We start from the raw sequence: 21,764 nt of genomic DNA, 5'->3' as shown, positions 1-21,764 counted from the left end.
GATAAATTCTGATTAGATATTTTTCAAGATTTTTCTAAGCCCTTAAATATTTTTTTAAGATATAAAAGTTAATTTTTAACAAAGTTTCAATTAAATCAGTTTCTTTATTTATAAAATTAAAATATACAAATGAAAATGGCAAAAACTTTTTAATATTTGTTTTGATTTTAAGTTAAATTTTGAAAAGATAGATATATTTCTAGATTTTTTCTCAGCCAAAAAAATTTTTTTTATAGATTTTTTTAAGTTAATTTCCAACAAAGTTACTATTAAAACAGTTAATTTATTTATATAATTACAATAAACAAAGAAAAATTTCCGAAAAATGAAAATTTTTTTTTAATTTTAAATTACTTTTTAAAAGATATTTTTTCTAAACCCAAATATATTTTTTTTAGAATTTTATAGTTGATTTCTATTAAATGTTACAATTAAATTGTGTAATTTATTTATAAAATTATAATAAACAAAGGAAAATGGCAAAACTATTAAAAAATTTTTTTTTGATTTTGAGATAAATTTTGATAAGATATTTTTTCCAGATTTTTTTTAAACCGAAAAATATTTTTTTTAGATTTTTTAAAGTGAATTTATAACAAAAGTTACAATTAAATTATTTAATTTATTCATAAAATGATAATAAGCAAAAAAAATTGCCGAAAATGTTTCAAATTTTTTTTTTGATTTTAAAATTAATTTTAAAAAGAAATTTTTTCTAGATTTTTTCTAAACTCCCAAAAAAATTGCTTAGATTTTTAAAGTTGATTGAATGTCACAATTAAATTATTAAATTTATTTAAAAAATTATATTAAACAACAGGAAATAGCCGAAAAATTTCAAATTTTTTTTTGATTTAAGATAAATTTTGATAGATATTTCTTCTAGAATTTTTCTTTGCCCTATAATATTTTTTTTAGATTTTTACAAATAATTTTTAACAAAAGTTACATTTAAATTATTTAATTGAATTATACAATTATAATAAACAAAAACAAATGACCAAAAAATTTCAATTTTTTTTGATTTTAAGATATTTTTAATAAAATAATTTTTCTTAATTTTTCAAACCCTTAATATATATTTTTTTAAATTTCAATAGTTCATTTATAACAAAAGTTGAAATTAATGTTGTTAGATTATTTATAAAATTACAAAAAAAAATAGCCGAAAAATCTTAAATTGGTTTTTATTCTATAAATAAATTGTAAAAAAATATTTTTAGATTTTTTTCTAAACCTAAAAATATTTTTTTTAGATTTAAAGAGTTAATTTTTATTGAATGTTGCAATTAAATTATTTATTTTATATAAAACTATCATAACCAAAAAATAGCAAAAATTTTAAATTTCTTTTCGTTTTGAGATAAATTTTGAAAAGATTTTTTTGAAATTTTTTTAAGCCCAAAAATATTTTTTTTAGATTTTTTAAAGTAAACTTATAACAGTTCAAATTAAGTTCACATTTAGTTATAAAATTATACCAAGCAAAAATATTAGCTAGAAATTTTTAATTTTTTTTGATTTTGAGATACATTTTGATAAGATATTTTTTCTAAAATTTTTCTAAGCGCCAAAATTTTTTGAAATTTTTTAGAGATAATTCATAACCGGAGTTACAATTAAATTATTTAATTTATTTATAAAATTATAATAAACAAACAAAAATGGCCGAAAAATTTTAAATTTTTTTATTATTTTGAGATAAGTTTTGATAAATTTTTTTTTCTAGAATTTTTCTTAGACCTAAATATTTTTTTAGATTTTTTAAAGTTAATTTATAACAAAAGTTACAATTAAGTTATTTAATTTATTCATTAAATTATAATAAACAAAAATAAATGGCCGAAAAATTTAAATTTTTTTTTGATTTTAAGATAAATTTTGATTAGATATTTCTTCTAGATTTTTCTAAGCCCTTAAATATTTTTTTAGATGTTTTAAGGATATTTTAACAAAAGTTGAAATTAAATCAGTTAATTTATTTATAAAACTAGCGGACCAGTAGCCTGCTTCGCATAGCCAAGATCACATTTTCGAAAATTTTATAAAGTCGATTAACGATAAGTAGAGTTAACCCTCTGGTATATTTTTTTACCTATCACATTTATGAACAGAAAAAAAAATTTAAATTATAAGAAAACCATCATTCGGTTTTATGTATATGTTTTCAATGAAAACAAATATTTAAAATTTTTAAAAAATCAAAATACGATAAGTAAAGTTAACCCCCTGGTATATTTCTTTACTAATCACATTTATTAACAGAAAAAATAAAACATTTTAATTTTTGGAAATTATCACTGGTGGAGTTAATCTTTGGTATATTTCTTTTCTAATACATTTATTAACAGAAAAATAAAAAATTTAATTGTCGGAAAATTAGTACTGTGGAGTTAACCCCCTGGTATATTTCTTTACCAATCACATTTACTAACAGAAAGAATAAAAAATTTTAATTGTCGGAAAATTACCACTGGTGGAGTTAACCCCTTGGTCTCACATAAGTCTCAGAGCTTAATTTTCAATAAGGAGTTAATGGTTAAATTTATAAAAAAATTAAATTTTTACAATTTAAAATATAGGCAGTTAACCCATGTCTCTTAGTAAAGATCCTTATACAACATGCTCGCAATAACAAACATTTAACATTAAAGTAACAACTGATAAAAAAATCATTATTTTAATCTCTTATTTAAATTAAATATTTTGTCCCAAATTCAATATAACTAACGTAGTTAGCACCGAAATACCAAAAAATCTCACTTATACTATTCCATATACCATAAGTTACAACTGTACCAAATTTCAACTAATTATGTTAACTCCAGTTAGAATAATCAACTTTAAATATTTTTACCTTAGAAAAAATCCATACCGAGGTGGTTATCTACTAAAAAATATGCCATAAACCTGTCCTGATACCTTACGGATACTGTACAAAATTTGGTAAAGAAAATTTCAACATCTAAATTTTTAATTAATAGGTCTCTGTCACTTCGTTATATAGATTAATTTTCTACGTAGAACATCAAAGTTTATTATATTGAACATGTTCAGTATCTTGTAACTATTGGCCATTGGACTTTCATATAAGGATATACTCGAATCGAAGAATTGACTTGCTTTGCTGGATTGAACTTGAATAATAACATCGACTCCGAAATATCTTGATGAAGGTCATCAATAACCAATAATAAGATAATTGGACACTGACGCAGTAACATTTAATACTTTTTACTTTGGTAATTTGTTATGAATAAATTTTAAAAGAAAAACGCAATATCGTTAGTTATCTTTAAAATAAAAAGTTTATTATTTTAATACATAAATTATAAGCATGTTTATATTAAAAGAAATTAAATTATAATTAATATCTTATTGTATTAATCGATTGAGTTAAATTCGTTTACATTCCTTAAAAACACTTTAATGTAGCTTCCCGTAGAACACAAAAAACTAAAAAGTTACTGAAATGTTACTTTTTTGTTACTTAAAAAAGTAAACGCTTTTTCTTTACTTAAATTTTACTTTTTTTTTACTTTTAGTTTGTTTAAAGTAAACTTAAATAAGTGAAATATAAGTTTCTATTTTAGAGCTATTTCGCTGCTGAAAAGTTACTAAAAGTTTACTTTTTTCAGCTCTTGGCTCAAAAAAATCCTATATAAGAATATCTTTTATTTTGTCAATCATTTATTTGTCAGTCATTGTTATTAGTGTAAGTGCATCGAAAAACTTCAAAAATAAGTATTAATTTTCATAAATTTTAACTTTTAAAATGGGAAGGTTTTTAAAAAGCAATAATTTGTCACGAAGAACCAATTATAGGCGTCTGAAACTAAAAAAAAAAAAAAACCAATACTTCTCAACAAGTGCAAAATTTTATTTCTGTAAGTAATCATGAATGAAATTCATTAAGTCCAACAAACCATGAGAATTTACTCTGTGCTTTTTTGAATCGATTCTTAAGAAGCTAAACTTAAAAAGTATTTTTGATAAAATATTTATTTGTCGAATAAATATTGTTTTGCGAATAAAGAGAATCGTTACGAGAAAACGATTACAAATATTTAACGTAATATTTTTGGAACAAGTTTACTGTGGAGTTATTATTAACAAAACTACACAATTCAAATAATCTCAATAATAGTTTACTTTATTTATTTCTTAAAATTACTTTTTTTAACAAACACCGTTCACAAACAAACAAAAAGCAAAAGCATTATCAATCCTATTATTACAATTTATAGTGTTATAAGAGTTCCACCTCGCCACCAATAAGTGTACATCATACTAAGTATTATCTTAGGGAATGATCACACAAGGGTCCCGAAGTGCCACTTTCCAGTGACATATCTTACTTTAGATACCTCACCTCCCGGCATGTATAAAATAATTGTAGCTAATCAAAGCTGCAATTATTTGAGATGAAAAATAAATAAATAAATTAGGTATAATAAAATACAAAGTAAGAGAAAAATTTACATAAATTTCAAACAAACAAAATTAACCAAGAAAGGAAAAAAAATTATTTTCCTTTACAAATGTTCATTTAAAAAAAAATTTCTTCCTTTGCTCCATAAATGTTGAAACGAACTACCCTATTTATTTATATATTGTCTTTTTTTAAAATGAAAATGCTTAAAACAGCTATTATGTACCATAACAGGTCTGTTATTAATAATGATTTTGGAATTGGAAAGAGAATAAATGGATATGATTTCATAGGGCCCTAACCACACTGGACAAAGCTTTTTATTGGTCTTTAATTTTGGTTGCTCGTCTTTTAATAAAACGCGATCACCGACTGAAAATGAGACAGGAACGACCTTTTTGTCATAATTTAATTTCCGTTTTATCTTTTGATGGATTTGGTTTTCCATTGCAATTCTATGAATACCCCGCAATTCATTAATAATAACCTCTGATGGCTTGTTAGCGTCATATTTATCTAACGGAGGTCGAGTCGGAGATGTAGGAATTCTACATGTCTGGCTGAAAACTAATTCCCTGATGTTAGGTTTATTACAATTCACCTTAGGGATAGCTAGGAAATCTCTTATCATTTTAGAAACGATCAAAAAGGCTTTTCGTAATTACTCGATAAACACTCCCAAGCCGCTCTATAATTTTCGTCAGTCAACGGAAAATGCTTTATCAAATCTTCTGCGCTGCCATCTAGCAATCCCATCAAGTGACTCAGTTTTTCCGTTTCGGACAAACTCTCGTTCTCATCCACGCTATTTAAAAATAGATTTCTGAATCTCGTCCATTCAGAAAACTCTCCCGAAAACCGAGGGACTCTTATTACCGGAATTCTCCTATCAATTCTATTTCGTGTTGAATTGTTTCCAAACTGTTCTAGAAGTTCATTCTGCTTTTCTAGTATAGCTACTAGGGATCGATCCGTAGGTCTACCTGTATCAAGCGTATCATTGACCGTTCGCTTCAATTTCTTATTTATAGCCTCTCCGAACTTAGACATAGCCTCTAAATAACGCTCCTCGTAATCCCCAAACTCTACTAACGCCTCTGTCATTTCAGCATCACTCGCCTCTAAAGTTTCATAATATTTACGAAATTCATCGAAAGCCTTATATAACTCATCGGCAAAATGCTTAAATGAGTATTCCGTTATATTATCAATATCGTTGGATTTAATTAGATATTTAGTTATTAATCCCTTTAAAAATTTCACATTTTTAGTTTTAGACATTTTGGTTTGGCCTGGAAGGATTCAACAAATCAAAAATACAAATTTTTACAATAGATAAATTGAAACAATAGATAAGTTCAAACAATAGAATATGTATATATATAAAAAAACTTGGTAAGCGACTAAATAGATAGACACGTCTTCGTAACGGTAGTTTGTACCCCAATATTCCAATATATGATTACAATCAGCAATGACACCCAGATAGATAACTTCGCAACCAAATTGGCTCGAATAGATGATAGTTTTTCAGAAACAAGATGATTACTCTCAACGTTTAACCCAATGATCGGAAACGAAATGATTACGTTTAACCAGTGTTCGGAAACGAAATGATTACGTTTAACCAATGTTCGGAAACAAAATGATTAGCTCTCTGTCGGATATATCCGGCTCGAAGGACCAAAAATTATGATATAGTTCGATAAGAAAACTTTAAATTTTTAAACCTTTATTTACACTCTAATAGCTACAGTCATAATAATAGAAAACAAACAAATTTATTATACAAAACAAAACCTCGATTATTTTTCTTTTCCCCCTCCGATCCAAACCAAAGTCCAACATTATTGTTTTAAAAAGGGTTTAAATGACTTGTTATTGACTTATTAAGATTTAAAAATGAAAATTTGTTTAAATAAGTACACATTTGTACATTATTATGTTCTTTTTACTTATTAAGTTTTTTACTAATTTTTTTGTATACACATTACTTTTTTTACATTTTGTTTGTTTATAAATTACTGATTTAAATGAATTAATCAATTAATTAGGTATTTGGGTTATATTTAAAATAGTAATTCATATTCAACACCTTAAGTTGTAAAAAAAATCACCAGTTTACAATTTTTGTAAACTACTTATAAACATTAAAGGAATTTCTTTCGCCTTCTAATTTAAAAAATATGTTTTTTTTTTGTATTTGGTATTGGTTGAGCAGGGTACTTAGAGGTGGCAACTGCTTGGGGGAGCTATGGTCTGGATTTTTAATGTTGTCGATAAGAGAACAATAGGGGCTATTATCCGACAATATATGTGTTTGTTTTAAAATTATTATTATATATCAATACAACTATTATCGTATTAAAAGAAAAAAAGAAAAAAAAAGTGTCGTATTTTAAAGTGTTGGCAAAAAAAACAAAAAGAAAATCTCAAAAGGTTTATAAGAACTCACATAAAAATTTTGGTGACCCCAACGTGATTCTGGTTTGGCTGGTCAATTTGGAGAATTGGTGTTCACTTCAATCCAATTCTTAATATCATTGGAAACTCCGGTAAAATTTGTGCAGTCTATTGGGTTCGATTTTTTAGCATCTCATTGGGCAAATTTTCTCTGGGTTTTTTAACAAATAGTCAAGGACGATAAGAAATTGGAAAACAACGATAATTATAACAACGAGTAACAAGCTGCTGATCAAAGTTCATCGATAACACTGTGGTATCAATTTTCGTGCGCTGTACATCATTTAAAAACTTTTTTTATATAATCAAAATTTTATATTTTGCTTTTGTTTTTTTTGTAATGTCGGATCAAGCCAGTCTCGTTAGAGCACAAGGGAGCATTAAAGGCGCTTTAACTAGAATAGGAAATTATGTCAATAGTTTAGAAGGAAATATCGACAAATTTAGAATCCAGGCAAGGCATAAGACTTTTCTGACCTTGATTGAAAAATTTGATAAAGTGCAATCAGAATTAGAGCTTACGCTGAAAAGCGATGAGTTGGAGATTCAGGAACTCGAAAGAGAAAAATTCGAAGATGAATTTTATGACATATAGGCAAAGTTCTGTAGTCTATTCGAAAAAATAAATGAGACCGAGTTTAATATAGATAGGACAAACCATAGCTCCCTGAATATTGCCTGTCGAGATAATCTTAAGCTTCCCAAAATTGCTTTGCCAACTTTTGATGGGGAAATAACGGATATAGAGCGTTCATTGAATTATTTGATTCGTTAGTTCATTCTAACGAAGAATTATCGACTATTAATAAACTTTATTATTTAAAATCGGCTCTTAAGGGTAATGCTTTGAAGATTATTGAAAGTTTGTCTGTGGTAGGTTGCAATTATTTGGAGGCTCGTAACTTATTGAGAAAACGATATGATAACAGGAGATGTATAGTTCAGGCCCACATGAAGGGATTATTCTGTCAGGAAGAGATACGTTCGAGATCGGCGGCTTCATTGCGTCAGTTTGCTTGATAATACCAACAAACACCTTGCCGCATTGCGTTCAATGGGTGAAGACGTCGATCATTGGGGTACTATATTATTGTATCATATATCGGAGAATTAGATGTGGAAACAAGACGCCAGTTTGAATTGCATTATGCGGATGATGAACATGTAACGTTCGAAAATCTAACAGATTTTATTCAGACCCGATGTCAAGCGTTGGAACGAATAGAAATGCCTAAACTAAAACCAAAAACACTTTCAGTTTCTTTGGATGGATCTCATGGCAATAAGTCCAGATCTGATCAGGAGTCTTGTACGTTGTGTAAAGGCTCGCATAGAATTTCTAAATGTTCAAAGTTTCAAAGAATGTCGATTAATGAGAGGCATAAGTGTGTAAAGCGATTAGGCCTTTGCATGAATTGTTTGGGTGGAAAACATCTAGCTAAGGACTGTAGAAGCAGATGTTGTCTGAAGTGCAATAGGAAAACAATACTCTATTGCACTTCGTGTTATACGAGGCCGGAGGAAGTGATAAGAAAGAAAAAGAAGCACAAGCTTCCGAAAGTACTCCGCAGACCTCTGTACCGACTGTTGCAACCGGAATACAGTCGGTTTTCAATAACAAACTGGTCTTACTCTGCACCGCCGTTGTCTCCGTTCGGGATGTGAATGGTCACTTTTTGAACGGAAGAGCCTTGTTGGATGGCGGGTCGCAGGCTTGTTTTGTAACAGACAGTTTCGTTAAAAGATTGAAATTGATTCCAAAACTCATCGACATAAACTATAATGGGATTGGTCTTTCAAACGGCAAAGCCAATAGATACGTCGATATTGAAATTCGATCAAAAGTTGAGAGATACTCATGTTCAGTGCAGGCCTTGGTTGTGCCGGTTATTACTAGAAATATGCCGCAGTTACCGTTAGATTCATCGTACACTTCACAGTTACTGAATCTAAAATTGGCTGATCAGAGCTTCTCTCAACCGGGTAGAATAGATCTACTTCTGTCTAATGCGGTCTTTCTTGACATCTTAAAAGGAGGGATGGTTAGGAACCAAAAGGCGAACTGCGTGCCATCGATACCAAATTTGATTGGATAGTTGGTGGAGAAATGAGTGGAGCACAGTGTAATTCGGTAACAACTGTAACACTTAATGCGACTCACGATATTGAAAATATTAACTTCAATCTTGAAAGATTTTGGAACTTTGAGGAAGCTCCTATGCTTGAACCAGCAAAGGTTTCGGACGTATGCGAAGACTACTTTTTGGAAACCTTGGAAAGAGACAAAGTCGGCAGATTTCAAGTGGAGTTGCCCTTTGTTTCTGAACAGTTGATTTCTCATATTCTCGAGACTTTGCTTTTGGTAGATTTCTCATGTTGGAAAAACGTTTAAAAACCAATGAAAAACTAAAAACATTATATTCAGGATTTATTGAGGAATATTTAAGGCTAGGATTCGTTGAATTTGCTTCGGATATGGGGGGAGGGTTGGAATCACATTATTATTTGCCTCACCACGGAGTAAGCAAGGAGTGTTCGACTACAACAAAGTTGCGAGTTGTTTTTGATGGTTCTGCGGCTCCAGCGGGTTGTAGATCATTGAACTCGACATTATATACTGGTCCTAAGGAACACAACGATCTGTTTAAGCTTTTGTTGCTATTTCGAACATTTGTTGTAGCATTGATGGCGGACATCGAGAAGATGTTTTGCCAGATAAAATCAAAGAAGTCCATAGAGATTTTTGAGATTTTTCTGGCGCTTCGGTGAGGGGGAGGAGGTTAGAGTGTTGAGACTGACATCGCTTCCATTTGGATTGCGTAGTTCTCCCTTTATAGCGATCAGATGTTTGAAAGAATTGGCTAATGATCTATGCAAATCTTTTCCTCGTGCATGCAATCTTATTCGTAATCACTTTTACGTGGACGATTTCATTGGTGGTGCTAATAGCGTTCAAGAAGCCCTAGAAATTGTGGGGGAACTTAAGGAGGTTTGTTCACGGGGTTGTTTTAATTTAAGAAATGGACGTCGAATAATGATGACATCTTAAAAGAATCGACTCTACCAAGTTGGAGGACGATTATTTACTTGGAGCGACGGAGGAAAATACCAAAGTTTTGGGACTCTGCTGGTCGCGTAAACTCGATAAATTCACGTTTCAAATAAAAATGCACCCCGTTTCATTCGGAACTAAACGCAGCATACTTTCTCAACTAGCTAGTATATTTGATCCGTTCGGCTGGTTGAGCCCAATTACAATAACGGGAAAAATACTAATACAAGAACTTTGGTTGCTAAAGGGTGATTGGGACGATAAAGTACCAATTCATATTCATTTGACTTGGTCAAAGATCGTGGAAGAATTGCCTTTGCTGAATCAGATTAATATAGATCGATACGTGGGAAGCCTGTACGGATGTTATTTATGTGGCTTTGCAGATGCTTCGATGAAAGCATATGAAGCGGCTATCTATTTAGTTAGTCCAATGGGTAAAAGTGTTTTGATCGCATCGTAATCTAGAGTAGCACCATTAAGAACGATAAGTTTGGCTCGGTTGGAGCTTTGTGGTGCATTACTATGCGCAAAATTGTTGAAGTCTGTTGGTGAAATGTTGAACATATCCTCTGAGTTTTGGAGGTTTTGGTCTGACTCAACAATAGTTTTGGCATGGTTAACAAAACCTAGTTATAACTGGAAAACATTTGTTGCCAACAGAGTCTCCGAAATCCAATCTATTAAGGCAGGCAGTGTTTGGAAACATGTCCAATCACACGAAAACCCCGCGGATATAGTCAGCCGTGGCATAAGACCAATAGAATTAATCGAAAACAAGCTCTGGTGGAATGGACCAGGTTGGTTGCCTGCTTTAAACTTTGAGAAAAAGGCGGCTGGGACGTTTGAAACTATGTCAGAACTGCGAAAACTTAAAGTAGTTAGTAATTTAAGCTATATATCGGATACAATGTATAAAAGCGTGTCGCATTTTCAGAAAATTGTTGGTATTCACACTTGGATATTACGATTTCTGAACAATTGTCGAACGTCTTCTGAGAATCGGATTCATGGCTTATTAACCGTAGACGAAAGAAAGTCGGCGTTGGATAATTTGGTAAAACTTGTACAAAATCATCATTTTTCAGATACTTTAAATCAATTACAAAAAAAATTGCCGCTGAGGTCTAGAGACCGTCTCATATCACTGATGCCGTTTCTGGATAACAGTGGACTGCTGAGAGTTGGTGGAAGATTGATACATAGCATAGCATCCTTCGAGATTAAACACCCGATAATATTGCCGAACAAGGAGCGTTTGGTTGATTTGTTGATTAGCTACGAACACTGCAGAAATAAACACGTGGGATCAAATGCTCTTATTGCTATTTTACGTCAAAAATTTTGGATATTAAACGCTAAGACTACAGTTAAATCTGTCTTAAACAAATGCATCGTATGTTTTCGATATAGTCCAAGGGGCTCCGAGCAATTGTTGGGACCTCTTCCAAAAGAAAGATTGGAAGGTATTATACCTTTTTATAATACAGGCGTAGATTTGTGTGGACCATTCGACGTGCGACCTACGAGAAAACGCGGAAATACTACAATGAAAATTTACGTTGCGATTTTTATATGCTTTGCATCTAAAGCAATACATTTAGAAATGGTTGGTGATTTATCTACTGATACTTTCATTGCGGCATTGAGACGGTTCATTTCGAGACGTGGCAGACCGTCGACTATTTTTTCGGATAACGCTACAAATTTTAGCGGAGCTAGAAATTGTCTCCGAGAATGGTACCGACTAGTGGGTCTGGAAGAGTTTCGTAACAGATTCAATTCCGAACTATTAAAAGAGAATATTCGTTGGAGGTTCATTCCTCCAAGAAGCCCTAATTTCGGAGGATTGTGGGAAGCCACATTAATTCTATGAAGGCGTGTTTGATCAAAAATATAAAGAACGAAAGACTATCGTTCGAGGAATTTCAGACGCTATTGATCCAAATTGAGGCGGCGCTGAATTCCAGACCGTTGTGTGCCACGTCTGATGTTAAGGATGAGCGTGACATCCTTACGCCAGGTCATTTTTTAATTGGAACCAGTATAAATGGAATTAGTGATAGAGTTGATCAAGAATTTAATGGCAATCTAAATAAGCGATGGAATCACTTACAACAGATTTTTTCTCACTATTGGAAACGATGGTCCTCCGAGTATTTGAGCAATCTGAACCAACGGAATAAAGCGCGAAAGATTAATGAAAACTTAAAGATAGGGGACATAGGGTTGTTAGTTAATGAGACTTTACCCCCATTCAGATGGCCATTATGTATAGTTAGGGAAACGGTGCGTGGACTGGATGGGCTGGTGCGAGTGGTAGTCGTAGGAAGGAGAAATAAAATATTTAAAAGAGCCATTTCAAAGTTCTGTAAACTTCCGAATTTCAACTGAAGTTGAAATTGCCGGGCAGTATGGTTGAGCAGGGTACTTAGAGGTGGCAACTGCTTGGGGGAGCTATGGTCTGGATTTTTAATGTTGTCGATAAGAGAACAATAGGGGCTATTATCCGACAATATATATATATATACAGGGTGTCCCAAATATAATAGACCAAAATTTAACAGTTGATAAAGAACACCTAGGGGATCAAGGTTTTCCCCATGCATTTTTGCTCAATCGGCCTAAATAACGAGATATGCGCAGAAAACCATCATTTTTTAACAAAATGTAAATCTAAATAACTTTTTACCACATGAATATTTTTTTAAGAATTTTTTTTATTTTCTTATATTTCAAAGGCGCATCAAATAAACGAAAATTTTTTTGCTAATCACTTCCGGTATATGACTTTTGCACATATGAAGTACTCTACAAGTCTAACTAAAAAGAAAACAAAATCTCTTTCTCTAATTAAAAATCTACATTGCCAGAAAAATTCGCAATAAAAACTTTTTGGAATTTTGCAAATTTTGGGATTTTTGCGAAAAAAATTTGCGAATTTTTTTGAAATTTTATATTTGCTATATTCTTTATCTCAAAATTAAAAATCTCAATTTTTCTCAGATTTGCAAATTTTGACCTTGAGGAGAAATTTGCACGCGAATATTTTTTTTGCAAAAATGTGATTGCCTATCTAATTCTAAACAACATTTATTATTATCAATTTTTTCAGAAATCTCTTAAATTTGAAGTTATAAGCGATTGAAAGTTTTTTGCAAAGATAATTTTTGCGATTTTTATCGTTTAAAAAAGAGTTTAAATGACTTCTAATTGACTTATTAAGCTATAAAATTTGTAATTTTTTTGAAATTAGTTAGATACACAGTTCATAAATAAATGATTAAATTTTTTTACTTATTCGATTGTTTATTAAATATTTTTATTATTATACACATTCATTTTTAACATTGTGTAAGTTTAGAAACTTCATTTAGGTAAATTAATCAATTAATTAGCTATAAAGTTACATTTGATATATTCATTTACATAAAACACTTAGGTTGTAATAAAAATCACTTATTATTGGTTATTGTAAAAAACTTCTTTTATTTAAATTAATTTTTAAACAAAGTTTTAAATTGAGCTGCTATTTTTTTGCATAAATTTTTACTTATTTTCACTTTTTACAGCACATTGACATATTTTACTAATATGAAAAAAAATTGAACTATGTAAAGTTGTGTATCTAACTAATTTCAAAAATTTACAAATTTTAAAGTTTAATAAATCAATTAGAAGTCATTTAAACTCTTTTCAAACGATAAAATCGCAAAAAATTATCTTTGCAAAAAACTTTCAATCGCTTATAACTTCAAATTTAAGAGATTTCTGAAAAAATTGATAATAATAAATGTTGTTTAGAATTAGAAAGGCAATCACATTTTGCAAAAAAATATTCGCGTGCAAATTTCTCCTCAAGGTCAAAATTTGCAAATCTGAGAAAAATTGAGATTTTTAATTTTGAGATAAGAATAAAGCAAATATAAAATTTTTAAAAAATTTCCAAATTTTTTTCGCAAAAATCCCAAATTTGCAAATTTGCAAAAAATTAGCTTCCCAAAATTATTTGTCTCTAAATGTACATTTTGGATTAGAAGAGATATTTTGTTTTTTTTTAGTTAGACTTGTAGAGTACTTCATATGTGCAAAAATCATATACCGGAAGTGATTAGCAAAAAATTTTCAGTTATTTGATGCGCCTTTGAAATATAAGAAAAATAAAAAAAATTCTTAAAAAAATATCATGTGGTAAAAAGTTATTAGATTTACATTTTGTTAAAAAATGATGGTTTTCTGCGCATATCTCGTTATTTAGGCCGATTGAGCAAAAATGCTGGGGAAAACCTTGATCCCCTAGGGGTTCTTTATCAACTGTTAAATTTTGGTCCATTATTATTGGGACACCCTGTATTATATATGTTTGTTTTAAAATTATTATTATATATTCAATACAACTATTATCGTATTAAAAAGAAAAAAAAGAAAAAAAGTGTCGTATTTTAAAGTGTTGGCAAAAAAAAAACAAAAGAAATCTCAAAAGGTTTATAAGAACTCACAGGTATTATAAATTTATTTCTTAAAATGTGCTTTTTATGCCTCTAAACTTTGTGTAGATTCAGTCTTTAAAATGTTTTCTTTTAATGAATATGTTGATATGATAATATATACGGACGTGCTAATTGTTGTTTATCGAAAACAATTGAACTGTACAAGAGTTTTATCCTACTAGGAAAATACCTTCCAACAAACACATTGCGTGTATATACAGGTTTGTAAATTTAATAATATTTAATGATTATAAATAAATAATAAATTTTAAATTATTAGATTACGGGAGTCTGGTAGTTTAGCCCCTGCTAGAAAGAAAACTATTAAAAATTAAACACTAATCAGAAACGTTTTAAGTATTTTAAGAAATATCCGTCAGAAAGTGTAAGATATGCTGCATCGGTCCTGAAGTTTAATCGGCAATTTGTTCCTAACACTTAAAATAATAATTTTAACACCATACCATTTTGTTAAACTTTAGAAATTACTGGAAAGTGATTTTGAAAAAAGACGAGAATTCTGTGAATTATTAATCGATTTATGCTAAAAAAAGGAAATTTTTTACAATATTATCTGGACCGATGATGAGCGACATTTACCAGAAAGGGGATATTAAATAAGCGAAATTTTCATTATTGGTCAACAACGAATCCAAAATTGATAAAAAGTTTCAATTACCAACATGAATTTAAAGTAAATGTTTGGATGGGCCTTCTGGGATGGAGCTATTATTGGACCATTTATTTTACCACAGTCACTAAATTCAGTGAATTTTTAGAGTTTTTAAAAGCAAAAGTATAATTAAATTTTATAATAGTATATTTGCCAATATTTTGGATATTTTAGATTGAACCTATTTTAGATGATATACCTTTAGCTAAATTGAATAACCTATGGTTTCAATTAGATGGGTCACCCATTCATAACAGCAAACTTGTTCGAAATTGGCTAAAAGAAAACCTTATTAATCAGTGGATTGGTCGAAATGGTCCTATTTATGGCCACTCAGAACTCCATATTTGACACCTTAGATTTCTTTGTTTGGGGTACATTGAAATCTTTAGTATACTCTGTTGAAATTAATACAGTGCACCAACTAAAGGCACGTATTGAGAATTTTGCAAACAATCTATCAGTAGATATGTGTCAAAAAGCTGTAGGAAATGTTTTAAAACGACTACAACTGTGCCAAGAAAAAAATGGTGATATTTTTAAGAATTGTCTTTAGGTGTTTAATATAAATAATTGTCAAGTGTAATGTGTATATTTAAAAAAAAAATTAGTAAAAAACTTAATAAGTAAAAAGAACATAATAATGTACAAATGTGTACTTATTTTAAACAAATTTTCATTTATAAATCCTAATAAATCAATAAGAAGTCATTTAAACTCTTTTTAAACAATAACAATCGCAAAAAATAATATTTGCAAAAACTTTCAATCGCTTATAACTTCAAATTAAAGGGGTTTTTAAAAAAAATTAATAATAATAAATGTTGTTTAGAATTAAGAAAGAAATCTGATTTTTGCAAAAAAAATATTTGCGTGCAAATTTTTTCTCAAGGTCAAAATTTGCAAATCTGAAAAAAATTGAGGTTTTTAACAATAAGATAAAGATATAATGGTTGTTAAAGTTTTCAAAAATTTGCAAATTTTTTTGCGAAATTCACAAAATTTGCAAAGTTCCAAAAGTTTTTATTGCGAATTATTTGTCTGTCAATGTAGATTTTTAATTAGAGAGAGAGATTTTTTTCTTTTTGGTTAGACTTGTAGAGTACCTCATATGTGCAAAAATCATATAACGGAAGTGATTAGCAAAAGAATTTCAGTTTATTTGATGCGCCTTTAAAATATAAGAAAAAAAAAAAAATTCGTAAAAGAATATTCATGTAGTAAAAAGTTATTAAGATTTACATTTTGTTAGAAAATGATGGTTTCTGCGCATATCTCGTTATTTACGCCGATTGAGAAAATGCATGGAGAAAACCTTGATCCCCTAGGTGTTCTTTATCATATGATAAATTTTGGTCCATTATATTATGGACACCCTGTATATAAAATGTTGAAGTTTTAAAATGGTAAATAGAATGCAAGTTTTTAAAACACGAAGCCATATATACATAAAATATTTTCTGAATCTGTTCCATAAGAATGTTCTATCTCTTAATAGAATTTCAGATAAGTCAATAATGAACACGTTTTCTTATATCGAACTTTATTAACTAACTGCGTATGTACATTAAAAATACACAATGACATCAATATGCCATGTTGCCAGACATCTTCGCATAATCATGCTCCGAGAATACATCATTCCTCTCCCGATACTTTTTGATTGAGCCTACATGTACTGCACGCGTTCGTCCATCAATTTCGACTAAATATCGAACCTTACTGAAACATTTCACAATTTTCCCAATAAGCCAATTTACCCCACCTTTCTTTGGGTTAAAACTCTAACTTTTTCCCCTATCTTAAATTTCATAAACTGTGTATCTTCATAATCACACGAGAAAATTTTTTTAGACGTTCTCAACATAGATAAGTCATAGTATGTGCATAACCAAAAAGCATTTCATTCGGTGTCTTATTTGTTACAGTACAAGGCGTATTTCTATACTTAAATAAAAAACTAAGGATCTCAATATCCAAATTTTCTAACCTATTACTTTTGCGTAATTCGTGGAAAACTTGCTTATTCCTTTCTTTGCCGCTCCAACTCCCTTTCTGCAATTCCGTTCGATTGAAGATGATTTGGAGGCGAAAATACGTGTTGTATCTTTTTTGCTTTAAAATAATCATTTAATTCATAACTATTCAATGGTGGTCCATTATCTGACACTATCATGTGTGGATAGCCAAATAAAGCTATTTCTTGTTTTAGAAACCTTAAAACTGTACTGCTGTTTTTACTTTCAATTCCTTTATATCAATGTATCGTGAATATGCATCGACCCATATTAAAAATTCTTTCCCAAACTTTGAGTAAAAATCCATATGAACTCTTTCCAATGGATAGCTTGCCTTGGCCAATTAGATAAACCTGTATCTTTATTATTTCTATTTTCAAAAATTTGACACGTCTTACAAGATGATACATAGTCCTCAATATCTCTATCCATATTGGGATACCATAGTTCCTTACGAGCTAATAGCCTCATCCTTGTAGACCCAATGTGTTGATCATGCAACAGTGTCAAACATTTCAATTGTAAACTTTTAGGAATAACGACTCGGAAATTCCAGAATATGCAGTCATCACTACGTGCAATTCTACTCTCTTATTATAAAAATCTTTAAATTTCTTATTCAAACTATGAATAAATCCAGTTTCAATGTTGTTCTTAATTATTTTTAAATCCGGATCCTTATTTGTCTCTGAAGCAACTTCTTCCAGATTAATAAGTTTAAAATTAACTTCCAAAGCTTTAAGCTCTACTTCTGAACTTTCATTTTAAACTTGCATACTAGGCGCGGGCAATCTAGACAAACAATTTGCGTCCCTTATTTCAACGCCCTTACGATGCCTAATCTAAAAATCGTACCCTTGCAAAAATATCGCATAGTGTTGCAATCTATTGATTGTATGCTTAGGCAATCCCTTGTTTTCACCAAATATTGAACGTAATGGTTGGTGATCAGTTATCAAGGTAAACCTATATCCGTAAACATATTTGTGAAACCTTTTCACTGCATCAACAATTGCTAACGCTTCCTTGTGAATTTGCGGTAACTTTTTCTCCGATTCACTTAATGTTCTAGAAGCGAAAATAACTGGTTTACATTCTCGCGATAACACTGCCCCTATTCCATAGCTTGATGCATCAGTCGTAATTATCGATTCTTACTTGAATCAAAGAGTGCTATTACATTGTTACTTGTGATATGTGTAATTACATCTTCAAAAGCCTTCTGACACTTAGTACTCCAACTAAAATTGACCCCCTTTTCTCTAGCTCATATAGAGGGTTTAATAACATAGACATGTTGGGTACAAACTTTCTGTAATAATTAACAAATCTTAAAAAGGATCTCAATTCCGTAATAGTTTCAGGTATTTTCGAATTGATTAAATCTTTAGTTTTGGATTTGCCAGGCAAAATACCTGTGATAAGATTGATGTTACCACAATTAATTTCGAAGGAGACCAAATTTTGTTAGAATTCAATTTTTTTAAATAAACCTCAGGTGACATTAATTATTGCTCTCGGATCGGTTTGGTTAGTTTGGATGGATATGGTTGTTGAATGGACTCGTTCGGTAATGAGTAGAAACTGACTTGAAGAGCTGGATCTTTTTGCCGATCAATGTTAACGGACGAGAATGTTCTTAATAGTACTGATAATAATGATACACTAACTTTTAGATTTTCTTCCTTTTCTTTTTTAATGTGTAAAGTATCGAGTTAAAAATAATAATTCTGTCTACAATAAGAAATTATAGTCTTTTATAGTGGTAGTGTGAGAACGTTAAACATTACATGTTCTCACATTACATGCCTCAGCTAAGTAAACTGCTGGTGACTAATATTAAACAAAGCTGGGAAGTCAAGATAAAAATAAACAATTTATTGTTTACAATTCCCATGTTTTTAAGTTTTGGGTCTTGGGACCCTGAGGATATTACATACTCTTATCACTTATTTCATGTCCCAAAAATTCTACCTTACTTTCTAATATTTACTCTTACTAAAATTAACCTTGACATTAAATTGCCTTAAACGTTCGCATACTCGTTTACATTTACAAAACAATGATTTTTATCACAGCCTATGACATTAATATCATCCATATACCAAGCCGTATTATCTAATCCTGATAAAATCTTATCCAATTGTTCTTGAAACAGTGTCGGTGCCACGCCTATTCCAAAGGGAAGTATATTATATCTAAAAAGACCCTTATGAGTGTTAATGGTTAATAATTCCTTAGACTTTTCATCAACCTCTAAATGTAAAAATGCGTTCTTTAAATTTAAAACCGTAAAGATTTTGCCATGTCCTACCTTAGCAATTATTTCATCAATTAGTGGTAGCGGATAGTTATTTTTCTCGATTCTCAGATAACTGTTTTTTTAAAATCAACACAGATCCTTAATCCACCATCTTTTTTGGTACTGCGACTATGGGACTAGCCCAATTTGAAAATCTTACTTTTTCTAATATAACTTAAGAAACCAACTTTTTTAGTTCATCTTCAACACGTTCTCTCTTAGAAATTACTAACTCATATGGTTTAGAAAATGCACGAGCTACATTGTCTTTTAACTTAATGCTTATCAAAACATCCTTAATGCTTTCCTCAAAATTACCGTTAAATATTACCCCAAATTTTTTCATTATTTGCCTTTGAGGTCGCTATCAATATTACTTAATTCAAAAGTTTTCCTCCAATTTGGAAAAACAATATCTAATAGATCACGTCCCATTAACGAACATCTTAATCCCTTTTTAATAATAAGTGCGTGTACGGACTTACCATCAAAAAATATCGGTACCTTACCAAATACTATGTGTTCATCACCACATTCTGTTCGGACTTTCATACCATCTGAACCGCATTTAATATTACTCAGCTTCCTTGATTAGTTCCATGGAGTTACCGTCGCTTCTGCTCCACAATCCACTTCAAATTCGATTGGTTGACCCATTACATTAATAATCTTCTTAATTTTTGGATTAACGGAACTTAATACTTGATTCAATTCAATAATTTTGATATTTTTTGTTTCTTTCTTAAATGAGCGATTTTTATCTGTTACTTTACAAACAGCCATCAAGTGACCTACCTTATCACAACAGTTACATTTAAACTTAGCATACCTGCAATCCTTCGCAGTATGATTTGTCTTCCCGCATCGAAAACATTTAACATTACCATATTCGATTTGTCTACATTGTATGTGCTGATATCTTATCGATCTCGCTCCTCCATGATTTGTGCTTTCCTAATAGCTACTTCCCATGTGATTTCCTCGTCAGCAACCAATTCAACTACTCTCTTATTGCGAATGCTCGAAGCAAATTTTTGTAACAATATCTCTTCAAAAAATGCTTCAGGATAATTGCACCTTGCTGCAGCATCCTTAATCTTTGCAACAAATTCACTAATTGATTCGGTGATTTGCTTGATCTCGCGAAATTTTACTTTTAGTTACAATTTTGTTTCTTTAATTGCAAAACGCTTTAAAATTATCTCTTTTAGGTCTTTGTAGAATTCGCTGTAATGTCGCCTTTCTTAAAATTCATTATTGTAAAAACGCGTAAGTGCCAACTATTGCAATTAAAATGCTTGCCCATTCTGTTTCGTCAATATTAGTTACCTTGAACCAATTTTCCAACCGCACTAAATACATCTCGATGTTTTCGTTCTTTTTATACTCGCCAGGCGGAGGAATTCTAGCAAGCCACGCTTTTTTTGACTTTAACGCATCCGTTTGACAAATTGAATTCTCGTCATCATCCATGTGACTGCGACTCACGTTTTTGATCTTTTAATCCTCGTCGCCATTTGTTCTATCTCTTACAAGGATACCACACGAGATTCGACACTCCGATTTTTTTAAATATAGCTCATTTGAAAGAGCAAATCCTCTTGATTACAACGGTAAAAAATTACGTGCGGAGATTTAGTTCCCAATGAGTAATAAGACCCGAAATGGAGCGATGTCAAAATAAATAAAGCCCATTATCTTAATGGGATTGCAATGTTTTAAAAATTGCTTTAAGTAAATATTGTAGTAACTAATGAGTACTATAACTTTTATTTTAAAAAAATTTTTTATAATCTTACCCCTAATAAATTATTTACAAAAAACAACCAAAAACGTGCTTTTTTGCAATAATTATTAAGTTTTTTACTTTTAAAAAATTAATTTTGCTTTTTAAAAATGTATTTTGTTATATTACATTATTTTCTAAAAGATTTTTTTAAATTTCTGATTTAGGGGTGAGTTATAGTAAATAATTGAAAAATCGTGTTTAAACGTTCTAGACTGATCTTTAGTTATTTATTTTACTCAAATATCATCTATTTCACTTGTTTATACAATAAATTTTAAGGGGTGACAATTTCAACCCTTAAAAAATTTTTTTAAAGAAATTTTTTTTAACTTTTTATTTGATTTTAATATTAATCTATATAAATAAAAATGGATGTGTGTTTGTGTGTTTGTGTGTTTGTGTGTTTGTGTGTTTGTGTGTGTTGTGTGTGTAACGGCATCACGGCCGACCCGTACATCAGATCTTTACCAAATTTTGTACAGTTATCCGTAAGGTATCGGGACGGGTTTATGGCATATTTTTAAGTAGATAACCCCCTGGGTATG

General features: G+C 30.2%; 2 protein-coding genes across 2 annotated transcripts; one reads left to right on the top strand and one right to left on the bottom strand.

The window, feature by feature from the left end:
- The first annotated feature begins 10,503 nt into the window (after positions 1-10,503).
- On the top strand, positions 10,504-11,823 carry LOC122520389. Its single transcript, XM_043640479.1, has one exon. It carries the CDS (start codon positions 10,504-10,506, stop codon positions 11,821-11,823), a length of 1,320 nt encoding a protein of 439 aa, XP_043496414.1.
- Positions 11,824-17,133: 5,310 nt separating this feature from the next.
- On the bottom strand, positions 17,134-20,903 carry LOC122520388 (uncharacterized protein K02A2.6-like). Its single transcript, XM_043640478.1, has 9 exons — positions 20,760-20,903; positions 20,396-20,527; positions 20,040-20,285; positions 19,619-19,794; positions 19,205-19,503; positions 18,336-18,543; positions 17,984-18,196; positions 17,419-17,699; positions 17,134-17,360 (listed from the first exon to the last, which is right to left on the bottom strand). The coding sequence occupies exons 1-9, from the start codon at positions 20,901-20,903 to the stop codon at positions 17,134-17,136; spliced, it is 1,926 nt and encodes a 641-aa protein (XP_043496413.1).
- Between the last annotated feature and the right edge of the window lie 861 nt (positions 20,904-21,764).

The sequence above is a fragment of the Polistes fuscatus genome, unplaced genomic scaffold (assembly GCF_010416935.1).
Source record: "Polistes fuscatus isolate 324 unplaced genomic scaffold, CU_Pfus_HIC Scaffold32, whole genome shotgun sequence".
Taxonomy (NCBI): domain Eukaryota; kingdom Metazoa; phylum Arthropoda; class Insecta; order Hymenoptera; family Vespidae; genus Polistes; species Polistes fuscatus.
This window is presented reverse-complemented; position numbering and strand designations above follow the sequence as displayed.